Raw genomic sequence first — 26,287 nt, forward strand, 5'->3', positions numbered from 1 at the left:
AATCAGATAATAATAATAAAAACAAAAATAATAATAATGTTTTTTAAGTGTTCTGTGATTCTACATTATTATAATTATCACGTTTGAGGGTCAAACGACGTCGATTTACACATCTTCAAGGGCACCAACACATCCCCGCCCCTTATGAACATGATTGGTTAGTTGGTTCGTTGTCGGCACTCCATTGGAGGAAATCATCACAGCGTCAGGGTAACCGCCTCCAATGTAGGAAGACATCTGCGCTGGTGAGGAAAACGTGTTTCCTGTTTGTGTCGTGTTTTAGCCTTAAACAGTTTTGTTCTTATCGAAGATAGCCGTTGTTTAAATATGTGGCTGAGTAAGAAGTAAAATAAAAAAAAAACTTTTTCCACGCGATTTAAATATGTGTTAAACAAAGAGTAACATTGTCTTGTTTATTAGCATGTCGCAGTCTTCAATGCTTAGAGATTAATTCTAACATGTACAGTCTTTATTATATATCTCCACCAAGGGACGTGTGTCTTAACTTAAATACAATTACATTGTTATTCACTGTTTCATCTCTAAGTGCTCAGAGCCAGGGCAGATAACGTTAGGCACTGTTGTTGAATTTACGTTGCTGAATTATATTCTGTATTTTAAAATTAAATTACAAATATTTTCATAAATTGGATAAGTCCTGCACACGCTATGCTTTTTACGTTTAACGCTAAAAGTATCAGTTTTGGTATACAGTGTATGAAACCGACAGTTTGATTCAAAGTAACTGCAGGTCAGAAGATTGACCACAAGGTGTTGTCCTAATATCACGAATCTCCTGTTAATCTCTAGCTCCAGATATTTTGGGTGGTAGTTGACAAATAACATAGACATGTGAGTGCCATGTGTTGTTGCAGGACTGCACTCTCTCTGCTCAAATGTTCTGTAACTGAGGAAATTGTTTTTCTTCCTTACACTATGTATTGAAAATCTATCTTTGTACTGAGGCATTAAGAAGTGTTATTACACTGAAAATCTGGGATATTTTATAAGTAAACAGCAATATTTTAAAAGACAAGTACTTAAAAGGCAATTCTGTTTTTCAGTTGTCATTTTAACTGAAGGGAGATGGCAGCTACACAGAAACTGTCCTGTTTTCGGTTACCTCCTCTGCCTACCATAAAGGAGATTATCAAACTATATAATCTGAGAGCAGAGAAACAGCTCTCTCAGAACTTCCTCCTAGACATGAGACTCACAGGTCAGTCCAACTGTTGTAAACTCCCTTCAAAATTTGTTAACAAGACTATATAGATTTCAGTGAAGTAGCACACTGTTTATGTGTGTTTGTGAAGTGTGGAATGTCCGGAATGTAAACAGCAACCTTAAACAAAATGCTTATGAATTTCAGATAAGATTGTCCGGCAGGCGGGAAACCTGAAGGATGCGCATGTGTGTGAGGTGGGACCTGGACCTGGGGGCCTCACCAGGTCTATTCTGAAAGCTGGAGCAGCAGACTTACTAGTGGTGGAGAAGGACACACGCTTTATTCCAGGATTACAGGTATACAAATAAATAGACTATTCTATAGAGTGATAAATTGGCCATTTCAAATATTAGACTATTTTGAGATTATTGACATTGACCAATAGCTGCTAGACTGGCAAGCAAAAGTGTTTATTCCACTTACTATAAACCGGCTGATCAATGAATATTGTATTTTTTCTGTTTTCAAATTATTATTTTGTGAATTGTAAAGGAATGTATGTAAAATAAGTGGTAACATTAAATTTGTTCTAAAACTAACTTTCATTACATATTGCGGCATCACGCTAACCATTAAATTGTTAAATACTGGTATCGGCAGTGGTTTAAAAAAGAAAAGAAAAGAAAAGAAAAAGGAACAAAATGGTGCATAAAAATACTGAATGCAACTTCACCTATATTAGTCTACCAGGTACTTTATAATGACAGATGCTTTACACTAAAGCAAAGGTTTTTAGTTACTAGTGGCTGATATCCAATAAACACTATAGGTTTTATCATTATTATTATTTTTTTTAAATAACTATATCTATAATAGCTATTTTTAATTCTAATTTGTAATAATATTTCAAAACATTGTGAGCCTTGGTGAGCATTTGCCAAGAGACATCCCTCAGAATCTACTAATCTACTATGTGAAATTATTTGTATGAGCATAAAAATATTAACAGTTGATAAATAAACTGAACAAATTTCACAGATGTTTAACAAATGGAATAATGAGTACAATATCAATATCAAAAGAAACAGTAAGTGTGTAGTGTGACCACCAGCTGCTTTTAGTTCTACAGTGCATCTCATCTTAATGGACTGAGAAAGATTAGACAATTCTTGCTGTGAGATGTTACTTGACTCTTCCACCAAGGCACTTGTTTTTTTGTCAGAATTAGCTTTAGCTTTATTTGCCAAGTGTGTTATAGACACACAAGGAATTTTTATTTATTTATATTTTTTAGGAGCTCTTGGTACATTCATACAGTATATGACATGAGAACAGAAAGAACATTTAAATAAGATTAAAGAAAAATTATAATAATGTGGTATGAATCTGGAACAGAATATTTTTTTATGTATGTGTTTGTGTGTTTGTCTGTTTCTAATTTTATATCATATAATTAGGCTGAGTAAGCATGTATATTGAAGTATTTGTGTCTTCTTCTGTTTGTTCAGCTCTTGTCTGAGGCTGCTCCTGGAAAAATGAGGATAGTACATGGAGATATTCTCACATACAGACTGGAAAAAGGGTTCCCAGCCCACATTGCTAAGACATGGGAAGATGGTAAACATTAAAAGTGATCTCAAACACAGTTCAATAAATAGCTAGTACTTCACTGTGGAACGATTTATGTTATTTCACCCTCGGCAAATACGAGCACAACACACTTGTGTCACAAAATGTCTTTGCTGTTTATCCTCTATGGATACTGGTGGATATTTTGAGTTAAATAAAGACTTATTTTTCTGAAAAGAAATTTGTGACACAATTATTGGCACCACTTAATTCAATACATTGTTCAACTTACCTTTGTATAGATAACTTTGAATGGGACCAGTTACCCTTGGCAAACTGTAGGCACTTGAGCCAATATGTTGGCACAGACAGTCATGTCTTACCACTTGCTGTAAGTTTTCCCAATCACTCAGGGGAACATGGAAACATACCTTTTCTTAGATGTTTATTTCTAATTGTTTCTAGGGTTGCCAATAATTTCAAGACACATTTTTTAAGAAAATTAATATTTATTTATTTCACATTTATTTATTTTATTGGTTATAATTACCAGGGGTGCCATTTTTATGTGTTGTACATATTAAATATGTTAAAATAATTTGTTGGACAAGTCTAATTAAAAAATTCTTATTTGAAATAATAAATCATCAGAGAAAATAAGCCTCTTTATGTTTTCCCCCTGAACATGTCCAAATGCTGCAGCTTAACTTGTTGGTAATCTCCAAGCTCTCGTTTCACACCTTTGTTCATGTCTTTGTGTTGGTTGCCAGTTCTTCCTAGAATTCAGTTTAATAAAATGTTCTTATCTGACACAACTGCAAAGGGCCTGGCAAAGCATTAAACCCAGAACACCCCAGACCTTGCCCCTCTGTTTAACACCTATTGCAGCAACTGTCTTATTCACAAACAAACAAGCTTAAGACAACCTGAATGTACTTTATTCAGCCTTTTCTGGGTGATCAAGGGCCATCTTAACAAAGGTCAGCTGCCCGACGCTGTTTGGCAGTAACATAATTTGTGTACTTTGTTGTTATATGTGCGGCCGTAAAGAACATGAAAGGTTCTTTATGAATATGTGTGTTTGTATTTCAGTACCCCCCAACCTGCACATCATTGGAAATCTGCCCTTTAGTGTGTCGACTCCTCTCATTATAAAGTGGCTGGAACAGATGTCGAACAGAACTGGGTGCTTTATGTTTGGACGTACAAGGCTTACACTGACCTTCCAAAAAGAGGTGGCTGAAGTAAGTTTGTTTTAAAGAAGTAAGGTCTACAAATGTAGTTGCTGTCCAACTGGAGTTTTGTTGCTTGTAGTCAATCGTAGACTAACTAGTACCGCCTTATTTTCTCTTTTCCATTTTAGTTTATGTTCCTCATATTCTGTACTGTGAAAACACACTGTACACACTTTCTTAACGACCAATTATAATGTTGCCTTGACAAAGCCAACATGGATTACTGTTTTACAGATATTTCAATGTGCTATAATTCTTCTAAATCTAAAATCTCATGCATGCTGGAGTAGAGTTTCTTTTGGGAGAAAAATGGAAATATGGATGTACTACATTCATCATGTAAGCTACCAGTGTCAGATATGTCACTTCACTGCCATTTCCATGGCCTGATAGGATAATTCAATTCAATTAAAGTATTTTATAGCGCTTTTTATGATACAAATCGTTGCAAAGCAACTTCACAGAAAGTTAAGTTTCTACAATATTTAGTAGTAGGTGACTTACAGTATAAGTGGTGACTGTCAGTTTATGTACATTTGGCAGAAATGTACAGAAAAATCAATTAAAGACATAATCAAACAGACGGTGAACAATGTTAACAGCAATTATTATATGATGCAATGAAACTTCTTGCAATATTTGGTAGTTCTGTATGTTGTTTCAGGGTTGGCATCATCTCTTCTCAGGTGTTCTGGATCCAGACTGAAGCTTGTGTAAATCCTAGTTACATATTTACATCCTGTGGCAAAAACAGAGAAACAAATAGAGCATAATAAACTATTTCAGAGTTTGGGAGCCAAATTCGAAAAAGCTCTACCTCCTTTAGTGGACTTTGTTATCCTAGGTACTACCAAAGAGTTTTGTGACCTTAGGGTGCGTGATGGATTGTAGCGTGGTAAAAGGCTCGTTAGGTACGCAGGAGCTAAACCATTTAGGGCCTTATAGGTAAGTAATAATATTTTGTAACTGATACGGAACTCAATAGGTAGCCAGTGCAGAGACTGTAAAATTGGGGTAATATGATCATATTTTCTTGACCTGGTAAGGACTCTAGCCGCTGCATTTTGGACTACCTGTAGCTTGTTTATTGAAGATGCAGGACAACCACCTAGAAGTGCATTACAATAGTCCAGTCTAGAGGTCATGAATGCATGAACTAGCTTTTCTGCATTAGAAACAGGTAACGTTTCGTTGCTTGGCAATGTTTCTAAGATGGAAAAATGCTGTTTTTGTAACATGGGAAATATGATTTACAAAAGACAAGTTGCTGTCTTATATAACACCCAGATTTTAGAAATCCGTCTAGTTGCAATTGTAATCTATGAGATTCTGTGTACAGTTTTTTGGTCCAATAAGTAATATCTGTGTCTTATCCAAATTTAATAGGAGGAAATTATTGGTCATCCAATCTTAAAATTTTTTACATTTAGCTTAGATAATTTAGAAGTTTCCTCTGGTCTTGTTGAGATATATAGTTGAGTATCATCAGCATGATTGTGGAAACTAATCCCGTGTTTTCAAATAATATTACCAAGGGGCAATGTGTATATTGAAAATAGCAGAGGATCTAGGACAGATCCTTATGGCACTCCATATTTTAGTGGTAATAAATGAGATGACTCATCATTTACATTAAATAAACAAAGTGGCAGTGATCGGACAGTTGAGCGAACACAACTTTTTCCAAAATTTTAGACATAAAAGGAAGATTTGAAATGTGCCTATAATTTTCCAGTACACTAGGATCTAGTTTTGGTTTCTTAATAAGAGTCTTAATAACCGCCAGCTTGAATGGTTTTGGGACGTGACCTAAAGATAACGACGAGTTAATGATATTGAGAAGAGGTTCTTCTGCTACATGTAACAACTGTTATGCAGAGATAAGTTTATTTAGCTCTTCCTGTCCTATAGTTGTAAAGCACTGCAGTTTATCTTTGGGTGTGATGAATGAAGCTGAAGTATTAGACGCTGTAGAATCTACTGGTTATTTTCAATGAGTTTTGTTTTTAGAGCCTGTCTATAGCTGGGCATACCGTTTTTCCACGCAGTTTTAAAAACTTCCAAGTTAGTTTTTCTCCATTTTCCCTGAAGACTACGAGTTTCTTTCTTGAGAGAGTGGGTATTACTGTTGTACCATGGCACAGTATGTTTTTCTCTAACCTTTTTCAGTTTGATGGGGGCAACAGCTTCTAATATATTAGAGAATATAGTGCCCATGTTGCTAGTCATTTTGTCTAGTTCACATGTATTTATGGATACACAGAGTAGTCGAGATATATCAGGCAGGTTGTTGTGAATCTGTCTTTGGTGGCTGGAACAATAGTTCTGCCTGGACGATAACGCAAAGCCATATAGTTTATATCAGTAATGTGCAGAATGCACAATACAAGGAAATTATCAGTGACCTGTTTAACACTAGTAAAGTGTTGACTGGATGTTCACTTGTTGTCTGATCTGACAGCATAATGTTGCCAGAAGTAGCCTAGTACTAGGTCGTCCAGTTACTTTTTTCTCATACTCTTTTATGAATAGTGCCAATTCGGACACAATGAAATTTAGGCTTTTCAGGTTTGCAACAAAACATTGTTGTTCATTTCACATGCAAAGAAGACACAGAAGTCCTAAAAGAAAAGCAGAATATAAATTGTCATTTTATATTTATGTTGTCATCATGCAGCTTGAAATTGGCATGAAACATGCACACTTTCAGGCTCTCTCTCAAGCCACCATATAGGGATGCACAATCATGATTTTTCATGGCCGATTCCGATACCGATTTTTTACAAGCAAACTGGCCAATTCCGATACAGATTTCCGATTTTTTTTTCTTTTTTTCTTTTTTTCTTTAAGCAACAAACAAGAAAGAATGAAAATGTGCATAAACAAGATGTTTATTTGGTATTTAATAGGCCAAACTGGCTTTTGGCTATTGAAAACAATAACTGCAACCATCTGAAATTAACAGCAGTAACTGCACAGTAAGTAGCCTACATTCAATACAAACATAGATGGTACAGACACCAGCATTTAGCTTTTGTTTTTGAATTGTTGAAACTACAGAGAACTGGCCTTAAATGAAAAGATGAACTTTTTTAAAATTTAAAGACAATAACTGCATAGTTCTACAATCCAAACAACACAATCAACACACATTCAATAGGATGTTTCTTAATCAGCATTCAGTATTTGTTTTAGTTTTTAAATTTGGTTTTAAATAAAAAAACGTCTTTACCAGTTAGAGTAAATAAAAGTATGCTATATAAATACATTATTCCAAAATGTTAAAATCAAATAATGTTGGTGCGAATAAAACAAAGATGCAAAGTTTTTCATTCATCCAATAAAAAAAAAAAAATAGGGTAATGATTCACATCTATATTTTTTTTTACTTGAGACAATGAAAAATAAATAACTATTGTCTTAAGTAAAAAAAATATAGATGTGTATCATTACCCTAAAAAATTTTTAATTGGATGAGTGAAACACTTTTTTTCAGTGTGCTACAGCAGGTGATTTCTAAATCAAATTGAGTCGATGTAATTATAAGGTAAAATAAAAATAATTCTGGCTTTTCAAACATTTCAGTTTTGTCACAGTTTAGTCCGTTTCGTTTCTCATCCAACACGCGAGAAGTTGATCTGAAAATCTCTTCACGGTCTACTCGTGTTCGAGGCTCGGACCGGTACAGTATACGCTCGCGCAGCTTCAGTGCGCGCAGGAAAGGGACTCTTATTTGTGCGTCAGTACACCAACGGCTGATCGCTTCCTGCTATCTGTGCTCAGACCGGCTCAGACATGTAGCTCTGCCCTTCCAGTGCTGAACGGCTGTCCGTGTCCTGCGCACAGATTTCGAAATACTTCCACACATATGACATAACAATGATTACTATGTAGTCTGTGCACGCGGGCGCACTTCCGGAAAAATCGGCCGAAAAAAGACCAAAAACCAGCCGATCGCCGGTCAACTGGTGCATCCCTACCACCATATTAAATCCCATGCCAAATACAACATCTCAGATCTACTCAGAGAAGTTTTTCAACAGCATGGAGCTTGATTGTCTAAAACTGGAACACTCTAAAGCAAAAAACACCAATCAAATTTTTGTCATAATGTGACGGCCTGCAAACCAGAATTAACAACCTCTAAATCTAAAGATTTTATGTTACACACTATGCAAGAAATTATGTTTTATATGAACAGTAACTGTAATAAGATCTTTAAAAAGAGCTCTTAAATTTACAGGAAAAATAAATGTTATTAGATTTAATGAGTGAATATAGGTGTTCCCTCTGAACATTCTACCTCTGCTCTGTTAACAATCAGATTTCAGACTTTTTTCAGTTGTTATTTTCTGTCTTGCAGTTTTACAACTGTGGACGAACAAGCTAAAATCTGTTTATTTTATAGCATTTTTAGCAGTTTTGGCACACTGTAGCAAATACAAAATATTTTAAATATTGTTTTTTTTTTTGGTTTGTAAGAATTCTAGGTAGCTGGGTACCATGCAAAGTATAATATTACGTAACGAGTTTTCTGTAAAAAAAAAAGAAAACTAGAACAACATTAAAGGGGTGGTTCGGGATTTTTGACATCGGACCTCATTTTTAAGTCAGCCTGGTTGTTATTCATCAGTGGAGACATTTAAAAAAAAAAAATGATCCAGTCTTTATATTTGGATAGATAGCCGATGCTAGGCTAGCGCGAGTCAATGGGTATATGTTAGCCAGCCATTAAAAACCGTTTTACCCGCTCCACAGTGCACCAAACGCAAATCAATTATAACACTAGACTATCGATGCAAATGTCCGTTGATAGAATAATGTTAGAAATCAAACTTACCTTTCATCACATTGCATTAGTTATAATTTGTTCCCTGTAATCATAAGCCTTGTCGACAGCAGCAGCGGAGTGATATTGATTACCTAGGCAACCGAGTGACCGGTCCACACATGACGCAAGTGTATTTACCTGCCGCTGGCACACTGATTATCACTAACATCACATAAGCAGAGCAAAGTAAAATTCCGCAGCGGCTGAGAAACTAGTTCCTTTAGGATCATTGAGATGAAAGGTAAGTTTGATTTCTAACATTATTCTCTCAACGGACATTTGCATCGATAGTCTAGTGTTATAATTGATTTGCGTTTGGTGCACTGTGGAGTGGGTAAAACGGTTTTTAATGGCTGGCTAACATATACCCATTGACTTGCGCTAGCCTAGCATCGGCCAACTATCCAAATATAAGGACTGGATAATTTAAAAAAAAAAATGTCTCCACTGATGAATAACAACCAGGCTGACCTAAAAATGAGGTCCGATGTCAAAAATCCCGAACCACCCCTTTAATCAAAAGTATTTGAGTGTTTTTCTTATTGTTGTTATTTTGATTGAAATGGTTGGGAAGAAAAACTTGTCTTTGTCCTCTCTTTAATTTCTAGAGGTTAACAGCCAGCACAGGAAGCCGTCAACGCAGCCGTCTGTCTGTCATGGCTCAGTATCTCTGCACTGTCAAAAACTGTTTCACCATCCCAGGATGTGCCTTTGTTCCAAAACCTAGCGTAAGTCCCTTTCTTCTGCCATTTATGTTTCTGTATCTCTCTTTATTTGACTGCTCATGTAGAAGGATGTGGGTGTTAGCTCATTAGAAGAGCACAGAGTCAATGTTGTCTTAGATATGGAATCAGAGATGGCGACGCTTTGTGTGTAATAATGCCCACAGGGCATTTGGTATGCTGTTCTTTTGTACAGTTAGGGAAAAAGAGTCTGTTTGAAAATTTTTGTCTTGCTTCTTTACTCCACTGGATTTTTGAGTTTTGGGGAATGCCAGGGGTTTGTGGATAAGAGGGTCCTATAAAAGAATGTACCTTACGCACAAAGTTCTCTTGTCTGTAAATATTTTATCCAGCCAGAGTGCTTTAGAATGAAGAAGAGAAGAAAGGAAAGTGGGACGAATTGCACATTCTCTTGGATTAAATGGCATGGATGATTATTTCATTGCACACCAAGGCTTTTACACAACTGATGAAAGAAGTATATGATGCTTCATGAGGTTTCTCACAAGAAGTTACTGAAAAATTGTACAAGAGTGATGAGGTATTATAGACATACCCCTGAGAAAAATCTTAACTGCACTCTTTGAAAAAACATAGGCTAACCCTTGTAAGATATCTGAGGGATAAGTACTCACAGGACCTTTCTCCATCCAATGTATTCCTTTGGGTTTTACAAAAAACAAAATTCAAACTGTGTGATGATGGAAAATCTAATTTAATGAGGGGAATTCACCTTTAGACCTTTATCAGTATAATATTCATCACTGGTGTTTGTCTTCAGTTGTCTGATGTCAGGAAGATCAATCTTGTGGAAAAGCAGAATAATAATCAGGGTTAAATGAGAAATAACTGCTTGTTTGTATTTTGAGTATGACTTAATATGCAGTTCATGTTCTAGTGACTAATTAAGATTCACCATTACTGTTGTTCACAGCTTCAGCGTGTTTCTCTTCTCACAGTTTGTCCTGTGGATATGAACGACAACAAATTGTGTGGCTTGTTGAGGTCTAAAAAGGTCTTAGAAAACGTAATAAAATGATATTTATTATCAATTTTATTATATTTAATAAATAATAATAAAATAAAATTGGACTTGGATTGATGAAAAGACCCGAGTCATATCTTGGGAATCAAATCTTTTGATGGGCCAGTGATCAACCACCATGCAGGACTATCTAGCAGTGCCCTTATAACCACCCAGAAGACTCTTCCGAAATGTTTTTCAAAAATTTAGTTTACACAGTTTGTTGGCTATAGGGACAGATAGATATGTATGTGTTCTTTTATGCTTACATTAAAAGCAATGCATTCTCTTTGATATTAGTTCAAGATTTTATTACTGCAAATTTGCCTTTGCCAGTTTATTTGCTGTACAGAGCTTTGGTGGTTTGAATGCCATCTGTGTTGAAGAAGCTTACCCTAGAGGACTGCTCGCATCTTTTTAAATCAGCATTAGTTGTGTGTGTGTCATCTTTGAATTTGCTGTTGAGTCTGCATACTGCTTTTCAATTCAACCTGGTATCAGAATGATGTAGTTTGTCTGGGATTAACAATAAGAATAGTCTAGGTTTTAGGCAAGCTGATGGATCGGCAACTTGCCCCTTTGCACCAATACTGCATTGCCCCAGTAAATCTTATATTTGTTGATCTTGTACATCCATTTTTATGCCTTGCAAATTCGTCTGATTTGTCAGAATGTTCAGTAAGTGGCTAACTTGGATGAGGTTTTCCAGAAATTGTAAATATGGCTGGTTATGGTCTTGGAAGCATTAAACTTTGTGTGTTAATTTCTAGATTCATATTATAGCAATTTAATCATAACATTTTATATATATATATATATTCTTTTACTGTAGCAGTTTAGCTGGCTAGTCAAGTGAGTTTTAGATTACTTTGCGCCAACCAATTGGCAATTTAGACTAATCGGCAGTGAGCAAAGAGACACAGCTCTGTACCAATTAAGTCATTCCCCAGGTTCTCTTGATCCAAATGAAAGGTCACTTACCAGAAAATAATTAGAATTTGAAAAAGAATCAACACTAAAATTATTTTTATATAATTTTTTTTAATTATACCTGGTTCATGACACATTGGCAATTACAGTTTAACAATTAATATCAGCCTTAGTTTAATTATAAATTATATAGATATGTAATATGATGAAATATGTAATATAAATAAGACTCAATATATAAGGTTTCAAGTAACTGTATGAGCCTAATTGGACTGGTTTGGTTTTGTCAATTTGAAACCAATCCTATAACCCAAAGTTTGTTTCTTCCAGCCTCATGGTACATGCCTCTGTAGACATTGTTGATGTTTTTTTTTTTTTGGCAGAATATAGTTTTTGTATCTCCGTCAACCAATGCACAGTCCCAGTAAAAAAAATCTCAAATAAGTGTGTGTGAATTGGTCCGGAGATCACAGTACATGAACACTGTGAAAAGTTAATAGGATTTATTGAAGGTTTAGAGAGAAGATGCGACTGGGAGTATCTTGCCCCACATGGTGTATAATGCACAGCCTCCTGTTATGCTCTTGTCAAATTAACTGGATTAGAGAACTGAATATTGTGCAGCTGGTAATTAGCAGTAGCTCATTCACTGTATTTAGAGAACAGTCGTGATTTGCTCTGCACTACATTCACACTATGGCTTGAATTATTAGATTTGCCACGTTTCATTTCCCTGCAGAACCCCTCTGTAAGGTCAGAGAGAATTAGCTGCAGCATTTAGAACAGGACTGAGTTGTTCTATTTATAATCACGAGCATTAGCTGATATTGGCATGCCACTAGGGGTGGGGTTTTTTTTATATGTGGCTTTTTTTAAATGTCTGGCAGTCTTGTGTGGACGCTGCAAGGCACCTTGTTCTGTCACATTGAGTGACTATGGTTGTCCTTGAAGGCTTGTGTCCACGGTGATTGGTTATGCGTTGTATGTCCTCAGGCTTGATCGCTCATGGATCGCACTTGACACCCCCCACCAGGTGCATTGCAAGGCTTCAACACCAGCACTTGCTCAAGCGGTGACTGCTATAGGAAATGTTGAACTGTGTCATATTTAAACAAAAGTTCTCAATACAATCAGATGAACTTGTCATTGCCCACATTGTGTCTCCTGTAAAATGCTGCTGTTAGACAGAATAATTGCACTCCTTAGAATGAATGCATGAATACAATGATCATCTCTTCATCATCAGATGCAAAAGTGGTTCAGTAGCGACCCCCCCGCCTTCTCCCCATGTGTTTCACGAGCACGGGGATGGGCCGCCGTCCCTTGAGCTGACGCATGTACGGAGGCAGACATGGAGCCAGCTGCTACTGCAGTGTCCTTCCCACACACAGAGGATAGAAAGTATGAGTAAGAGGGAGACAGCTTGAGGATGAGCTCATGACAGAGATTGATCTGTAGAGAGAGTGAAGCATACCTCAAGCAGATGTTTGTCTGGATATTAAGAGTAATAGAAGCAATGGCACCTCCGTTCCTCTACGATCTCTGAGGTGATGATCCTACACAGCTTCACATGTGGATGGATGACATTTCATCATGAAAATGTGTAGGAAAAAAGCATAAAGAAGATATTAAAAATGATAGTTTTGGACACATATGGCCTTTGAGGATTTATAGTATATGACAGCTGCAGTTTTGTCTTTAACTAAAGGAGTATTTTTAAAATAAAAGACTCACGAAAGACTGGAAAAGTCATTAAATTAATTGTTCAAAAGGTGTAGGATCTTTGCAGAGCACATCTTATTTCAGTTCTTATAATGCTTCAGTAACAACAAAAAAATGAAATACATGTCAACTTATCCAATGAATTACTATTATTAGTATATTTAAACTATAATTTTTGAATGTTGCAGCAAATGGTTTTGGATCACACAATGTTATAAAAATAATCAGAATATAATACTGTAGAGACCTGCTATTCGGCAACAGCACTGTTCTGACATTATTTTCTTATTTCTTAAAAAAAGAGGGCTTTTTTGAAACGACATCCTGGACATAAAAAGGTGTCATTTCGACCACCCATACATAGCAAGGCCAGTCGCTTTTTTCTTTTATGTCCATTTTAAGGATCATTAAACTCTTTTTCTCCATTGACCGTAGCACCATGGGACCATCACAGAAAATGAAACCTCACAGAGTGAATAATGGGGTCAAATTTAGTATAGGTAGTGCTCCATTTTAATAAATGGGGTCAAATGAGGTATCAGGAATAAAGGAAGGTTATTTCAATGTCTCAGAAAGCCCACAACCTTACTCTCAATATATTATGATTTCACATCTAAAAATATCCCATTTTATTATTAAATGCTTTGGACTTTGACCAAAGTTGATTAGTAGTTTTCAATAAAGATATTTAAGAGCTCCTCCAAATGTATGGCTCTAAGTCCACTGTAATTATCTGCTGTTATTCTACTTATAACAACGGTACTATTTTTGCAGAAGCTCCTCACACATATTTATTTAATAAAATTATTCTGCCCTTTGTGTGATGTTTGAATTCACTTTATTAAGTCTTTTCAATTTAAAGATAAATCAGTGCTGAAATTTTTGTTCCTTAAGACTTACTCGGAAAGGAATTTGGCGTAGGATTTACCTTTAAATTTCATTCTGAATTTGCTAGTAGATTTCACAAATTACAAGTAACACATTCAGTTAAATGTGAAATGTTAAAGTTGACAGACTGAAATAGTATTTTCCAAAGCATACTCCAGTAATCTTTTTATTTACACCTTTGAAAACAAAACAAAAACTAAACAAAAGAAAAGTTGTTTTCATGCAGGCTCTGTCTTGGCATTCTATACTGCCTTTCTCAGCAGTTCACAATGCACCAAACAAGAGCAGTATCATCATTTCATTGTGCTCACGGAGTGTGTGTACAGACCCAGGAGTGTTTCCAGCAGGGCAAGGGCAACCACAGTGTCTGACAATCTTATTATATCTTCCACATTGCTCATACTACAAAAATAACACACTGCTTTTAAAATAAAATAATACAAATGTTTGCAATGAGGGGTGCCAGTACGGACTGACTGACGATCTATGGACTTGACTCGCCATTACTTTTGGAGTTTTGATGACCAATGAAGTATGACACTTCAGTTTTAATCTGTTTAGCTGGTGTTACATGACTGAAATGCTTTACCTTACATGAAGACATGTAATGCACTATTTTGCCATTGTGTAATGTAATAATGGTAATGGTAGTTGGGGTGTTCTCATCACCATATTCAGTATGTAATGAGCCATAATAAGAAAATAAGCCAAGATAAGAAAAGTTCACCTAAAGAACCAAGCCTACTTTGATGGCAGAAAATCTTTCTTACACTTAATGGACTATGACTTAGCACTATGATCAGTGCATACATTAATTAATAATGGATAGTAAATCATTTAAGCACTGTATGTAAAATAGCCACACCAATGAAAATTGCTACTATTCTTAATAGTGAAATTCATATGCATTTTAAAGACAAATACTACTATGGTGTATACAAATGTACTTTGTAATTTAAATGCAACATCCTTTGAAACTAATTAGGTAAAATGTTTAAACACACACCTGATAATGATATTGATTTACAGTACTTCTCATTCAGTGGTCTTCTAGGAAATAAATGAATGCTGATTTTATTTATCCATTTTTAATGTTAACTAAGTATTCAGTAAATGGAACTGATGAATGAATATGTTCCATACAGCCTGTTCTATTCAAATATTTGCCATTTATTGCTGAAGTGTTGATCTCAAATAAACAATACAGCACAAATTAATGAAAATAAGACTGTTTTTAAGAACATACTGCTCACAACAATGTTTATTAATAAAAATATAACTACTTGCACAAGCACATTGAGAGAACAGTACAGAAATATTTGAACAGTATCCTCTGCAAAATTAAGAAGGTGCAGAAGCATCCACCAAGATATAAGCTGCATTTACCCAACAAGAAATAATTATATTAGCCACTGAACAAAAACAAGGGCCTGTTTGTTTCGTCTGGATCATATGAAACTTATTTTTTTCTTTCCATAGAGTGCTAATAAACAAGCTGCACCATAACAATATGAATAGTTTGTCTTTATAATTACAAAACCTCTTCTGGTAATACTATCTACAGATAATCATCTTCATTTCAGTGTATCTTTTACCATGTTAAGCTAACAAAAAATAAATTGCTTTCGAATGTGGTTACACAATAAAAGGTGTAAATGTGTGTCTTCTTATGAAGAAGATTTGCTGTGAACATGCTTGGGTGTTGAACAGTGCTCTCAGTAAATGAATAATAATAAATGCAATCTTTGCAGAGCTTTGATAAATATGAAATCCCAAAGCACAATTTAAAAATCAGCTCAGTCCTTTAACCCCTTAACTGTCACTCACGTTTTTGAAGATAGACTTGAATGTGCATGATACAAACCTAAATTTTTATAATTCATGACTGAAAACATTTTGTAACATGATTTTGATGTGCCATTTACATGGTAATGCAATGTCTGATTTTAAAATGGGTTTTAAAGGATGAATTTTGAGATTTTATGTTTTCAAGTGATATATAACTTCTGATGATTTCTAAAACATGATAGAGAAAAAGGCAACGAGGAAGTCTTTTTTTTAAACAAAGGTCAAAACTCATTTTGTAATGTAGATTTCTGAGGGTGCACTCTTGTCATAAATTAATCTATTACTTTTCCTACATAATTTTTAACAAATAATATTGGAAAAATATATATTTGGGAGTCTTGAACCTTTCCAACGATATATAGTTTGTCAGGATTAGATTAGATTTGATTGTAATATAGTATAGTCAACGTAGGCGTCCCGTATACGGGACGGGGTGACAGTTAACAGGTTAAAGCCTGTCCTAGTGTACTTGAACTGCTTATCTTAGAATTACTGTGCTTTGGAATTTAATATTAGCTCATATTTAAGTTGATAAACATCATATTTATAAACTATGTCCCAGTACAGATGACAGTCTTTCAAAACTTTAAATCATCTTGCTTTTGGCAAACAGAACAGTACACCTGTACATACATTTGCAAAGTAGTCAAGAGTCATGAGTTTGGCACATTCACAACTGTAACGTATCAGAACAACGTTACTTTTGGAGGGTAGGAGGAGTGCTTATTGCATTCGGTAATGGTGCATGGGCAGTCGTTATTGTCCAGAAGCTGGCATGGTCTGCTGAGGAAGGCGTAATCTGCCCTAGAGGGGCAGCACAAAACCTGGCTGTGCTCACGCAGCAAGCCCGCCGCCGCCTGCAGGGGGCGAGCTGGGCCCAGCCATCTGCTCGCCTATGGGAATCTGCTTGAGAGGAAGAATGCGCTGTGCTATCCATCACTGCCAAAGCTTTTTGTCAGAGCTGAACAACACTGAAATTGCATTCCTCCCTTCAGCAGCATAGAAACGCATGGCTGCGTCCAAGCACAACACACACTTACTCCACTTTTGGCACAAGTTATATACGTAGGGGAGGGTGCATGCTAATGAGGGGGTGTTTGTCTATACATGCATTGGCAAATTTGCACGTCATGCAACTGTTCTGGCTGTCAGAGGCAACATCCATAAGCGCTCAGGAAGAACAGGATGGTGAGCACTGAGGGAGCTAGAGTATGAAGTTTCCCCTACTTAAATAAATAGTTAAATCTCTATGGCCAGTATTTGTGACATGTTGTCTGTTTAACAGAGACTAGAAATGTACTAAAAAATTAAGCTAATCTAAAATTGCATCAGTGGCAAGCAAGTAAAGTGGAAATGCATTTCCTTTTTTTCATAATTTAAAGGGGTCATATGATGTGATTTCATGTTTTAAAAAGAGTTTTAAAAGATGTTTGTGCGTACAGAAGATTCATAAAGTCAAAAAGATTAAAGTCTCAAACCCAAAGAGATATTATTTATAATAGTGAATGCTCAGCCACACCTTCCGAAAAACGCCTAGTTCAGACAAGCCCCCACATATCTACATCATTATCACTGTGTGGGAAGATTTGCATCATACTATCCAAATGTATACGCAAAGAAAGAAACTTATTCCCGCTGTAGTTTCGTTGCCTTCGCCGCCATGTCATGGAGATGCTGTTTTGTTGCAAAAGCCAAACTACTTTGTTTGGTCTTCCAAAAGAGGACAGTCTCAGTAGTTAAGTTTTAATTACAACACTATTCCAGAACAGTATAACCCAAATATTCGAGTGTATGAAGCACATTTTATGTATGAAAGTTTCTTGAACCTGGTAAGGGGCGGAACATTTCTAACACGCTTGAGGAATTCGGCCAATCACAAGCACTAGATAGCTGACCAATCAGAGAACAGCACTCTTTTCAGAACGATGAGCTTTGTAAAAATCTACGCGTTTTAGAAAGTGGAGCAAAGAGGAGCAACACTAATATGGAAAATAATGTGCTTTTGAACCTTAAACCACATAAACACTGCATCACACCAAATACGCAAAATAATGTTTTTTTAGTGACGTCATATGACCCCTTTTAAGGTTCCAAACTTGTGTGTACTTCTTGAATGCAAAAGAAGTTCTTTTAAAGAATGTTGGTAACCAAACCGTTCCTGACTTAATACAGGTTCCAAATCTGTAGGAGTTCAAACTCATGAGGGTGAGTGAGGGTGAGTAAATTATGACAAAATGTTTTTTTCTCATAATCGACAGCATGCCACAGATGATGGCCATGAGTAACCGGCAATATTCCTTTAAGATGACGAAAAGAGCCCCTTGTAGGTGACAATCTTTCAGCAGATGTCACAGCTGATGCATTTTTAGACAAATGTGATTGCTTATTAAAATTTTGAAAAAAGTAAAATAATTTGGCAGAGATCTACTTCCTGTGAGAGTGGACCCAAGCCAATTATCAGGTTCCACATGCTTCCATAAAAACTGCCAGTTACTGAAACTCAATCTTATCTTTGTTAATGTTATGTCTGTTAAACAAATCTGCTGCACTTACATTGTCTGCTGATCATATTCTCAAGCTCGGAGGTGGTCAGCAGGGTACGGACCCTCCCATCTGAGAGACGGGTTGTTGCAGAGACTGTCTCTAGACACCGATCCTCTGCTGTTGGCTGGAGTGATTTATTACAGCCTCCAGCTCGTCACAGACAGGACCACTATCCTAGTGCAGAGAAACATGACCCTAGACAATACAAGTATTTGGGTGTAGAATCCCGTTTCCATGGCAGTGAGAGTAGCAGCATGAGTAAAAAGCACACATGCAGCACAATGAGTGTGTGCGTGATAGAGCGGCAAACAGCATGGCCTGAGCTCAAGGCAGCGTGCTTTTTTCTGGGGCAAAATGTGAAAGTGTTGATCAGCACAACATTACATCTTCCATTTGACGCAAGAAGGGGCAGTCTCCTCTCAGCCATATCTGACCCAGCAACCCCTATTCACTCTCTCCTCCTACTTCTCTCCAAACAGTTTCAGCGGTTTATGTACTACAGCTCTTTAGGCACAGGCTATATGGCTACAATTCAGTCTACATCAGGCATTCCACTGCATTATGCACAGGCTCCAGAAAGCATGCTTAGGCAGAATATCAATCACCCTATCAGCTACCAAAATAATTATATTTCATTAACACAAATTACTCAAATAGAAAGAAAAGCAAATAATCTCCCAAACAAGGGCTCTCCCATGCTGTTGCCTCTTAGAGACATATTGCCATCTTATTTTATCAGAGGTTACCAAACGATTGTTAGCAGCTAAACGATTGCTTCAGTGTTCAGATCTTTGGGAAGGGGGGGTGGGATTTGAAGTAGCAGAAACATTCCCTTGTTGCTAATCTGTTCACAGAGGAACACTTTAATACGATTTACTAGGATGCTGGATATGTGCATTTATTTATCGTCTGTCTTGCACACTGCTTTAGCTGTCACTACTGCAGTGTTGCTGCCGCTCGTCCTTCAGTATTCACTATCCGTCTGTTCGTAGACGTCGCTTGAGAGAATACTTCCACTGTTTTGTGCTTGCTGATCTTAAAAAGGGGAGAGACGAAAACGACAAGGGAAATTCTTTAAAGTTGTGGTACCTCTCTCCCTTTCATGTTGTAATCACGAGAGCCAAGAGGTCGAGTGGCAGTGCATTGCACTTGTCTTTCTCCAGAACTATCAGTCTCCTATACGTAGTCCTGCAGGCTGTAGCCAGTCTTGTTATCCAGCGGTGAGAGAGAGCAGTACTGGTGCTGGAGCTGGTCCTGTTGCTGCTGTTGTTGCAGCAGTTGCTGCTGCTGCTGCAGGAGGAGTTTGTCCGGAGGGAGAAGTACCAAATCCTGGTGGCCGTGTCGCTTCCCCGGGCAGGACAGACAGAAAATGGATCCGCCCACGAAAAGGAAACCAGATGAGACGAACGCTACATAGACGGCACCGCCTGGCTCGAACTTGTTGCTTTCTGGCACGTTGGCGTCCAGGAAACTGACAATAACCTCATTTGTGTACCAGGAGGCAGGAACAAGGCAGAGAAAGCCAGAGGCCAGAAAGCAGGTGCCGGCGGCCATGGCAGCGTGACGTTTAGCACGCCGTCCCCCACCCCAGCGAGTGCACTTTAAACCCACAGAGGCCAAACACAATCCCAGCGCTGCCAGCACACAGGAGAGCACCATAGTGGTGCGTGCCGTCTGGAGGTATGCGGGCAGCGCCAGCACAGAGTATTTTAGGGTACAGCTAAACATGCCAGTGCTGTACCAGGTGCAGTCCATCCACAGCCCCTGCATCTGCGAGATGGCAGTGATGATGTTGGAGCCAACATCCGCGCTCACCTTCCAGTTAGGCAGTAACGTGGCCACCGTGGCACCTAGGATGCCTAGCAATGCCAGCACGAAGGCGAAGATCTGCGTGCCCGTGGACGCCATCCTGCCACGTTCCTTAACTCGGCCAACATTCACACCAGCTTGCCTAGTCCCCTCTCCTTCGGCTGCAACTGCGACAGCAGAGACTCCTCAGCACCGCCGCCTGCCTGAGGAAATAAGTGAGAGAATTAAATGTGTGTCCTCCTCCTCCCCAGCGCACTGGGAACAAAGAGAAGTGTGCACACAGGATGATGAGGTTCGTGCCTCATACCCACATCTCTGGGTATGAACTGAGTTCTTAGTGGAGTGACAGAACATGCACGCATTGTTGCCATGTCTTATAACTGGAGTCTGATTCTGTTTTCCGCATGGTCAGGTAAAGGAAATAAAGTATTGTTTCAGACACACAAGCGCACAACTTGTCAGCACGTTTTCTTTTTCCTTTGTTTCTACCAAGGCAATAATCGAAATCTTTATGGTTATGACTCATAGTGGAGGCTGAGCGGATAATTTCTAAAACGGAGCGGAATGCAGAAATCCTGTCCTTACCTCGGCTGGTGCAGAGACGCGTCAGGTTTCCGAGCACACACACACACACACAACCGTACACACACTGCTAAATACAAAAACAGAGTATAAACGGCCGTAGTCGTGACGCTGGCGATCCGTTCATGTCATCCGTGTCTTCAACAGAAGCGGTATATTAGAGGACATCAGAGATGGAGCGACGATGCTGTTTTCAAAGCCGCACGAATGATGGTCTACGTCACGCAGCAGCGATCTCTCAACTTCACGCGCACGAAAGTCTCTGTTGTTTTCTCCATATGCTCTCACAGCAGATTTAAGAGCCGTCTATGTTATAATGTCCAAAGCTTTTTGATTCGATTTAACGTCGATTTTGGTTGCTTTCATGTACCCCGATTTTTCTCTCAGAGAAGTAAATGCTTAACACATTACATTTGAATATCTAATTCTCATATATTAATGCTGTTTATTAGCTGATTTGAGCTGCATGAATGTTTTGGATTTGAAATATATAAATTTAACGGGGGGAAAAAAGCATCTTTGTTTTCCAGTTAAAAAGAAAAAAATAAACGAGATATCCCTAAAATGTTCTGAAACATCATGAAATGCAAATACATTTATTAGAGAAGCATTAAGTCATTTTTGCTTATTGTCATTTTGTTCTACAGGCAGATTAGACAATTGTTTTATGCATTCATACACACATGCATGTATGTTTGTATATATGTATGTGTGTGTAATATTTATATGTATGTTTTGTTGTTGTTGTTTCTCAGAGCACATGCACATGGGTAGTGGTCTCATTGGATGGTGGACTAAGGGCTGGCCCTTTCACCTGCTTTTAAAGGAGTTTCACTAAAGTGGCAATGCCATGGCCATCACCCTAATCATAATATGACTAGCCACTGAGCAGGAACATTCACTCTGCAGGAGAATGAACTCACAGCTGCTGCCCCTATAAACCCCTACACCCCCCACCCCTGCCGTCCTCCATCCGTCCTCTCTTCGCTGCAGGGTGGGAGTGGCTATATGGCATTGGTTTAGAAATGACAAAGAGGGCAAAGAAGGACAAAACTGAATCTATCTGTCTGTCTGTAAAAACTAAAAATGATCAATATTGAAGCTGTAAGTCAAAATCAGTACTTTTACACACTTTTTACAAAGCTGAAGGTGTAGTCGTATACTCTTGTATTTAGTGGTGATGATCTTCATTTTAATGCATTTAGGCACTAGCAGCGTTTAAAATGCTGGTTTGTGTGTCCTCACTTTGTTGCTGCTGGGATTGTGCTGGAAAATAAATAATGAAAATGTGTAAACCGTGTGTAAAGGGGTCCGCTAACATGTACCAAGGGAACGTGTGTGTTGGGAACTGACGTGTGAAGGCACGGAAAGCAATTATATGGATGGTGCCTTGATTTTATCACCTCTAGCTATTGCGCAAAGGCCTGAGATGAACATCGAAATTGTCATTTCTTGAGGTATGGGGTGGGGGTGGGTTTTTTTCTCTATTTGCCTGTGTGCTTTTTATTGTTTAGGATGAGATCCATTTGTTATTCACAGTTGCTGATGGAAACATTTCATTATACCCTGCTGTAGCTGTTTGCCTGTAATGCAGATGTCAAAATGGTCTTAACGCCACTGCTACAGAAATGGCAGTTTAAATTCATGATAATAAATGGAAATTACTCTCTGCTGTGCAAGAGGGAAGTGCATGGGTTTCCTCACTACCTTGATTTATTGCCTCTGGGCTTTTTCTTCTGACTTTACTGTTCAATAAAATAGGAATGCTTTTCACTGATCTTGCATTCGCAAAGTGCCTAAACATAGGGCGACTGTTCATTTAGCCCTCTTAACTTGCTTACTGTTTATGCCTTCTGTCTTCAGCCAGACACCTTAGAAGCCTCTAGTCTTATATAGGCTGGAGAGAGTTTCCATGAATATCAATTCATATCTGATTCTCAAAGCACATCAGTAGTTTCTTTGGTTCCCATCAATGCCTTGGGCTGTTCATGAAGCGTAGGACGAGCCATTCCTACAGTAAAAACAAGCCTCCCTGGCAAAAGCCCTGTCAGCCTGCGCTGGTTACATTCTCTCTTTCCGCTTCCTTATCTGAGCTGAAGTAAGAGTGGTTGTCTTTTGAAAGTGCTGTCATGATTAATGTATCCCTACTCATTGCAGGACTATTTTCTCCTTTCCCCTCACTGTATGCATTTTCAGCTGCATACTCCATTGTTTCACTGGCAGTTATGTAAAGGAAATAATGGTTACTCAGATAGCCCTGAGGTACTGCCACCTCAGTTTGATCATTCTCCATTAGAAATGACAAATGAAATTTCACACCCTTTGTATTAGGGGGGCACTTGCACTTAGGTGCAAATAAGGCAACCTATACAATACAGTACGGGGTAAATATATAGTGTAGTGATGCTGTTGAGTTTTACTTGTAATGTGTGCAACTGTTACAAGTACAAGTAACTTTTACAACTGTTATTAAAGTCAGATTTTGCTGAAATGGCCCATATCTGTGTGTTTAGGCCATTTGTGTTCTGCATTATTACCAGGATTAAAATAACTTGAGGAAAGGGGGAGGGGCTATATTACAGGAAAGCTAGTTTGTGTATATTCATACATCACTCTGTGCAGTTGCTTGTAAACCCTGAGCTGTAAATATTTAATATTGCTTAAGTGTAGGGACTTGAATCTACCTGGTCAAAATTTCCAACGCCTTCACTGAGGGAAGGGATGAAGTGTCTCATTTTAAAACCAGCATCCCAAGCTGGGTAAATGACAGGCGGCCAAATTGATTCCTTGAATGTTGGTTCTCCTTCTGCATAGCTGAGGCAGATGAGTCAATGCTTTCTGAAAGCTCTCGTCACATCTTTCCTTCTCTGTCATCTCCAGTGTATTGCTGTTTTGTAGCCCTAAACATCATGAGGGCTCTTCAAAGCCTTGTATCCTGCTCGTAATTTATTTAAAATGAGCCCAAGTGGAAGAATCTAGCCGAAGTCTAGGAAGCCAAGAGTCCTGCATGACTGCAACACAACCAGATTGGTTTTCAGTAGGTTAAATCACAGTAAGGCATGCAGCTGAAATGCAGCACAAATCAATGTGTCTGACAAATCAATGATTCATTTTCTCTTTATCACCTAACTAATTACATTTTCATCCGTATCTCCGTGATCTTCATCACGTCTCCATTCAGTGGGCATTCCAGCACATTTCCTTAATTTAAGGAAAATTACTACTACGATATCCCCTAGCTGTTAAGCGTTGTGCTTTACTTGATTAAAAATCAGAATCTATACTATGGATTTATACAGATAAACAATTTGTTCTGCTACAGGTCGGTAACTGGTTCTGGATTTACTAAAATTATGTCTCCTGCTAGTGCTACTATTACACGAGAGAAACAGGTTTTAGCCTGGGCAGACGTTTGTGTCGATTTTGCATAATGAAAAGAAGCACCGTCCTTTACTGCTGATCGGCGAACCAGGCGAGATAGAAGCTGAATCATCCCCTACATCATCACTAGACGGTGGATATATGAACATTTAGGAAGCAACAGTGTAACAAGAGACTTACTATTCACATTTGAAGAGGCTTGTTTTGATGGTCCTTCAAACAGGTGTTACTGTAGCAACCGGAACTGGCTTGTCATCGTGCAGCATCACCCACCGCCTCCTCTCCCAACCCTCTGCTTTTCTTCACTCTATATCTCTGCGCTAGTTTCCATTCCGTGTCTCCCCCTCACTCGAGTGGGAGTAGCTTGTGAAAATGGTCTCCAGGTCTGACTATAACACTGTTGTGTGTGTGTGTTTTCATCTCGTCACCCCGCGGTCTACGTAGGTGGATGTGGGGGTGGTGCACTTCACTCCGCTGGCTCAGCCCCAGATCCAGCAGCCCTTCAAGCTGGTCGAGAGGATTGTCAAGAACACCTTCCAGTTCCGGAGGAAGCACTGCCGCAGAGGGCTTGAGTAAGCATTTCCCTGGCATTCTGTAAACAAACTCCTCTCTCTTTATCTCTTTTCTCATGGATTTTAGTCAGGGTGGATACAGAGATACAAAACACAGTATGCACAATTGCTTGTACTGTTGTGTATCTTGGTGTTGAGTGTTCATCCTGCAAAACATTAAATACATACATTGAAATTATTCCAGTCCCGCTCCTAAAGGCTACTGTCATTCAGAGATCAGTTCCAACCCTAATTAAACCCTGATGAAATGGAAGGGAATCAATGGGGTTCAGGATTACAAACTTCCACTCAGGTGTGTTGGGGCAGGTTGGAGCTCAATGCTGCAGGAAGCTGGCCCTTCAGGAGCTCGACAGTTAGTGTCAGTGAAGTGATGAATGTGAGGGAGAACATCTGTAATTTCAGCAGCAACATAAACTGTATGTGTCGCTGCTTTTCTAATTTGACAAGCGCTAAGCAAACATCCGCACAGACCATATAACGTCACTTCCATGCCACTTCTCAAGTTTTGTACATTAACTCATTGTGTCAGCGTGTGATGACTGTTTTTTTTCTTTTCTGCAGGATGCTTTTCCCAGAGTCTCAGCGTCAAGAACTGACGGAAGAGTTGCTGCGCAGTGCTGATGTGGATCCCACACTGCGGCCCACAGAGATCTCTATTTCTGAATTCAGGGCTTTAGCAGACGCCTACAGTAAGCTTTGCGAGGGGAACCAAGGCCTCATCGACTATGACTTCAGAGAAGAACTGAAACTCAGGCATCAGGCAAAGAGACAGTTGGGAACTGTAAAGAACTGTAAAGGACATAACCTTCACACCACAGTAGAGGAAAATGTTAACGACAGCCACTAACACAGCAGACTCTTAAAGGTGACCGTTACATCAGCTGGCATGAATTAGCTTTTTTTTTGTCTTTTAAATGGATGCTTGCAGTATGTAGAAGACTAGCCAACAGTGAGGTAAATGAAGCATCAGCTGAAAATATTCTGCTAAAAATAGACAAAGAAATGCTTTTAGAAAATGGAAGGAGATAAATTTATGGGAGATATAGTTTAAGAACACTGTGAATTATCACATAAAGCTGTTTTGTAGGAAGAATAGAAAAATTCCTTTAATCAATTCCAGTTCCTAGTCACCATCTCTGTTTTGAACTGAGGTATAGAGTGTTGCCCAGATAACCTGTCACATCATAAAGCAGCTATGGGAATGCTTTAATCATCTTACAGCTAGAGGCTGACAACCATCTCTCAGAGGGAAAAAACACTTGCCATTGTTACCTAAAAATAATTTGACTTTGATGAATACATTTTTTCCTAGACTTTTTTTAATGTGTGCTAATAAGATTTGAGTGCTATAAGTGTGATTCAGTTGTCTGTTACTTTAATCGTGCATTTTATTCCTTTGTTTTTGACAAACAACAAAAAAAATGTTGCTGCTTTTTTTGCAGAACACAGGAAATCATTAGGACAA

At 38.2% G+C, this 26,287-nt stretch overlaps 2 protein-coding genes across 4 annotated transcripts; one reads left to right on the forward strand and one right to left on the reverse strand.

Moving 5' to 3' along the window:
* Nucleotides 1–154: 154 nt before the first annotated feature.
* Nucleotides 155–26,118, forward strand: tfb1m (transcription factor B1, mitochondrial). Of its 2 annotated transcripts, none has more exons than XM_059520847.1 (8): nt 155–245; nt 1,065–1,219; nt 1,370–1,521; nt 2,674–2,782; nt 3,827–3,978; nt 9,409–9,528; nt 24,695–24,822; nt 25,384–26,118. In XM_059520847.1, exons 2-8 carry the CDS (start codon nt 1,087–1,089, stop codon nt 25,667–25,669), a joined length of 1,080 nt encoding a protein of 359 aa, XP_059376830.1. In that variant the 5' UTR covers nt 155–245; nt 1,065–1,086; the 3' UTR covers nt 25,670–26,118. The 2 variants fall into 2 exon arrangements, with proteins under 2 accessions (XP_059376830.1, XP_059376829.1); XM_059520846.1 differs by lacking the exon at nt 155–245 and adding an exon at nt 279–852.
* LOC132113049 (claudin-20) lies at nt 17,349–24,627 on the reverse strand. Of its 2 annotated transcripts, none has more exons than XM_059520848.1 (2): nt 24,431–24,627; nt 17,349–20,490 (listed from the first exon to the last, which is right to left on the reverse strand). In XM_059520848.1, the coding sequence occupies exon 2, from the start codon at nt 20,384–20,386 to the stop codon at nt 19,655–19,657; it is 732 nt and encodes a 243-aa protein (XP_059376831.1). In that variant the 5' UTR covers nt 20,387–20,490; nt 24,431–24,627; the 3' UTR covers nt 17,349–19,654. The 2 variants fall into 2 exon arrangements, with proteins under 2 accessions (XP_059376831.1, XP_059376832.1); XM_059520849.1 differs by lacking the exon at nt 24,431–24,627 and adding an exon at nt 20,873–21,455.
* Nucleotides 26,119–26,287: the final 169 nt, after the last annotated feature.

This window comes from Carassius carassius, chromosome 32, assembly GCF_963082965.1.
Source record: "Carassius carassius chromosome 32, fCarCar2.1, whole genome shotgun sequence".
Taxonomy (NCBI): Eukaryota; Metazoa; Chordata; class Actinopteri; order Cypriniformes; family Cyprinidae; genus Carassius; species Carassius carassius.

Coding starts and splice junctions, on each gene's coding strand:
- LOC132113049 (XM_059520848.1), bottom strand. CDS start 20,386: ATGGCGTCCACGGGCACGCAGATCTTCGCCTTCGTGCTGGCATTGCTA.
- tfb1m (XM_059520847.1), top strand. CDS start 1,087: ATGGCAGCTACACAGAAACTGTCCTGTTTTCGGTTACCTCCTCTGCCT. Junction 1,522..2,673: donor GCTTTATTCCAGGATTACAG/GTATACAAATAA, acceptor CTGTTTGTTCAG/CTCTTGTCTGAGGCTGCTCC. Junction 2,783..3,826: donor TGCTAAGACATGGGAAGATG/GTAAACATTAAA, acceptor TTTGTATTTCAG/TACCCCCCAACCTGCACATC.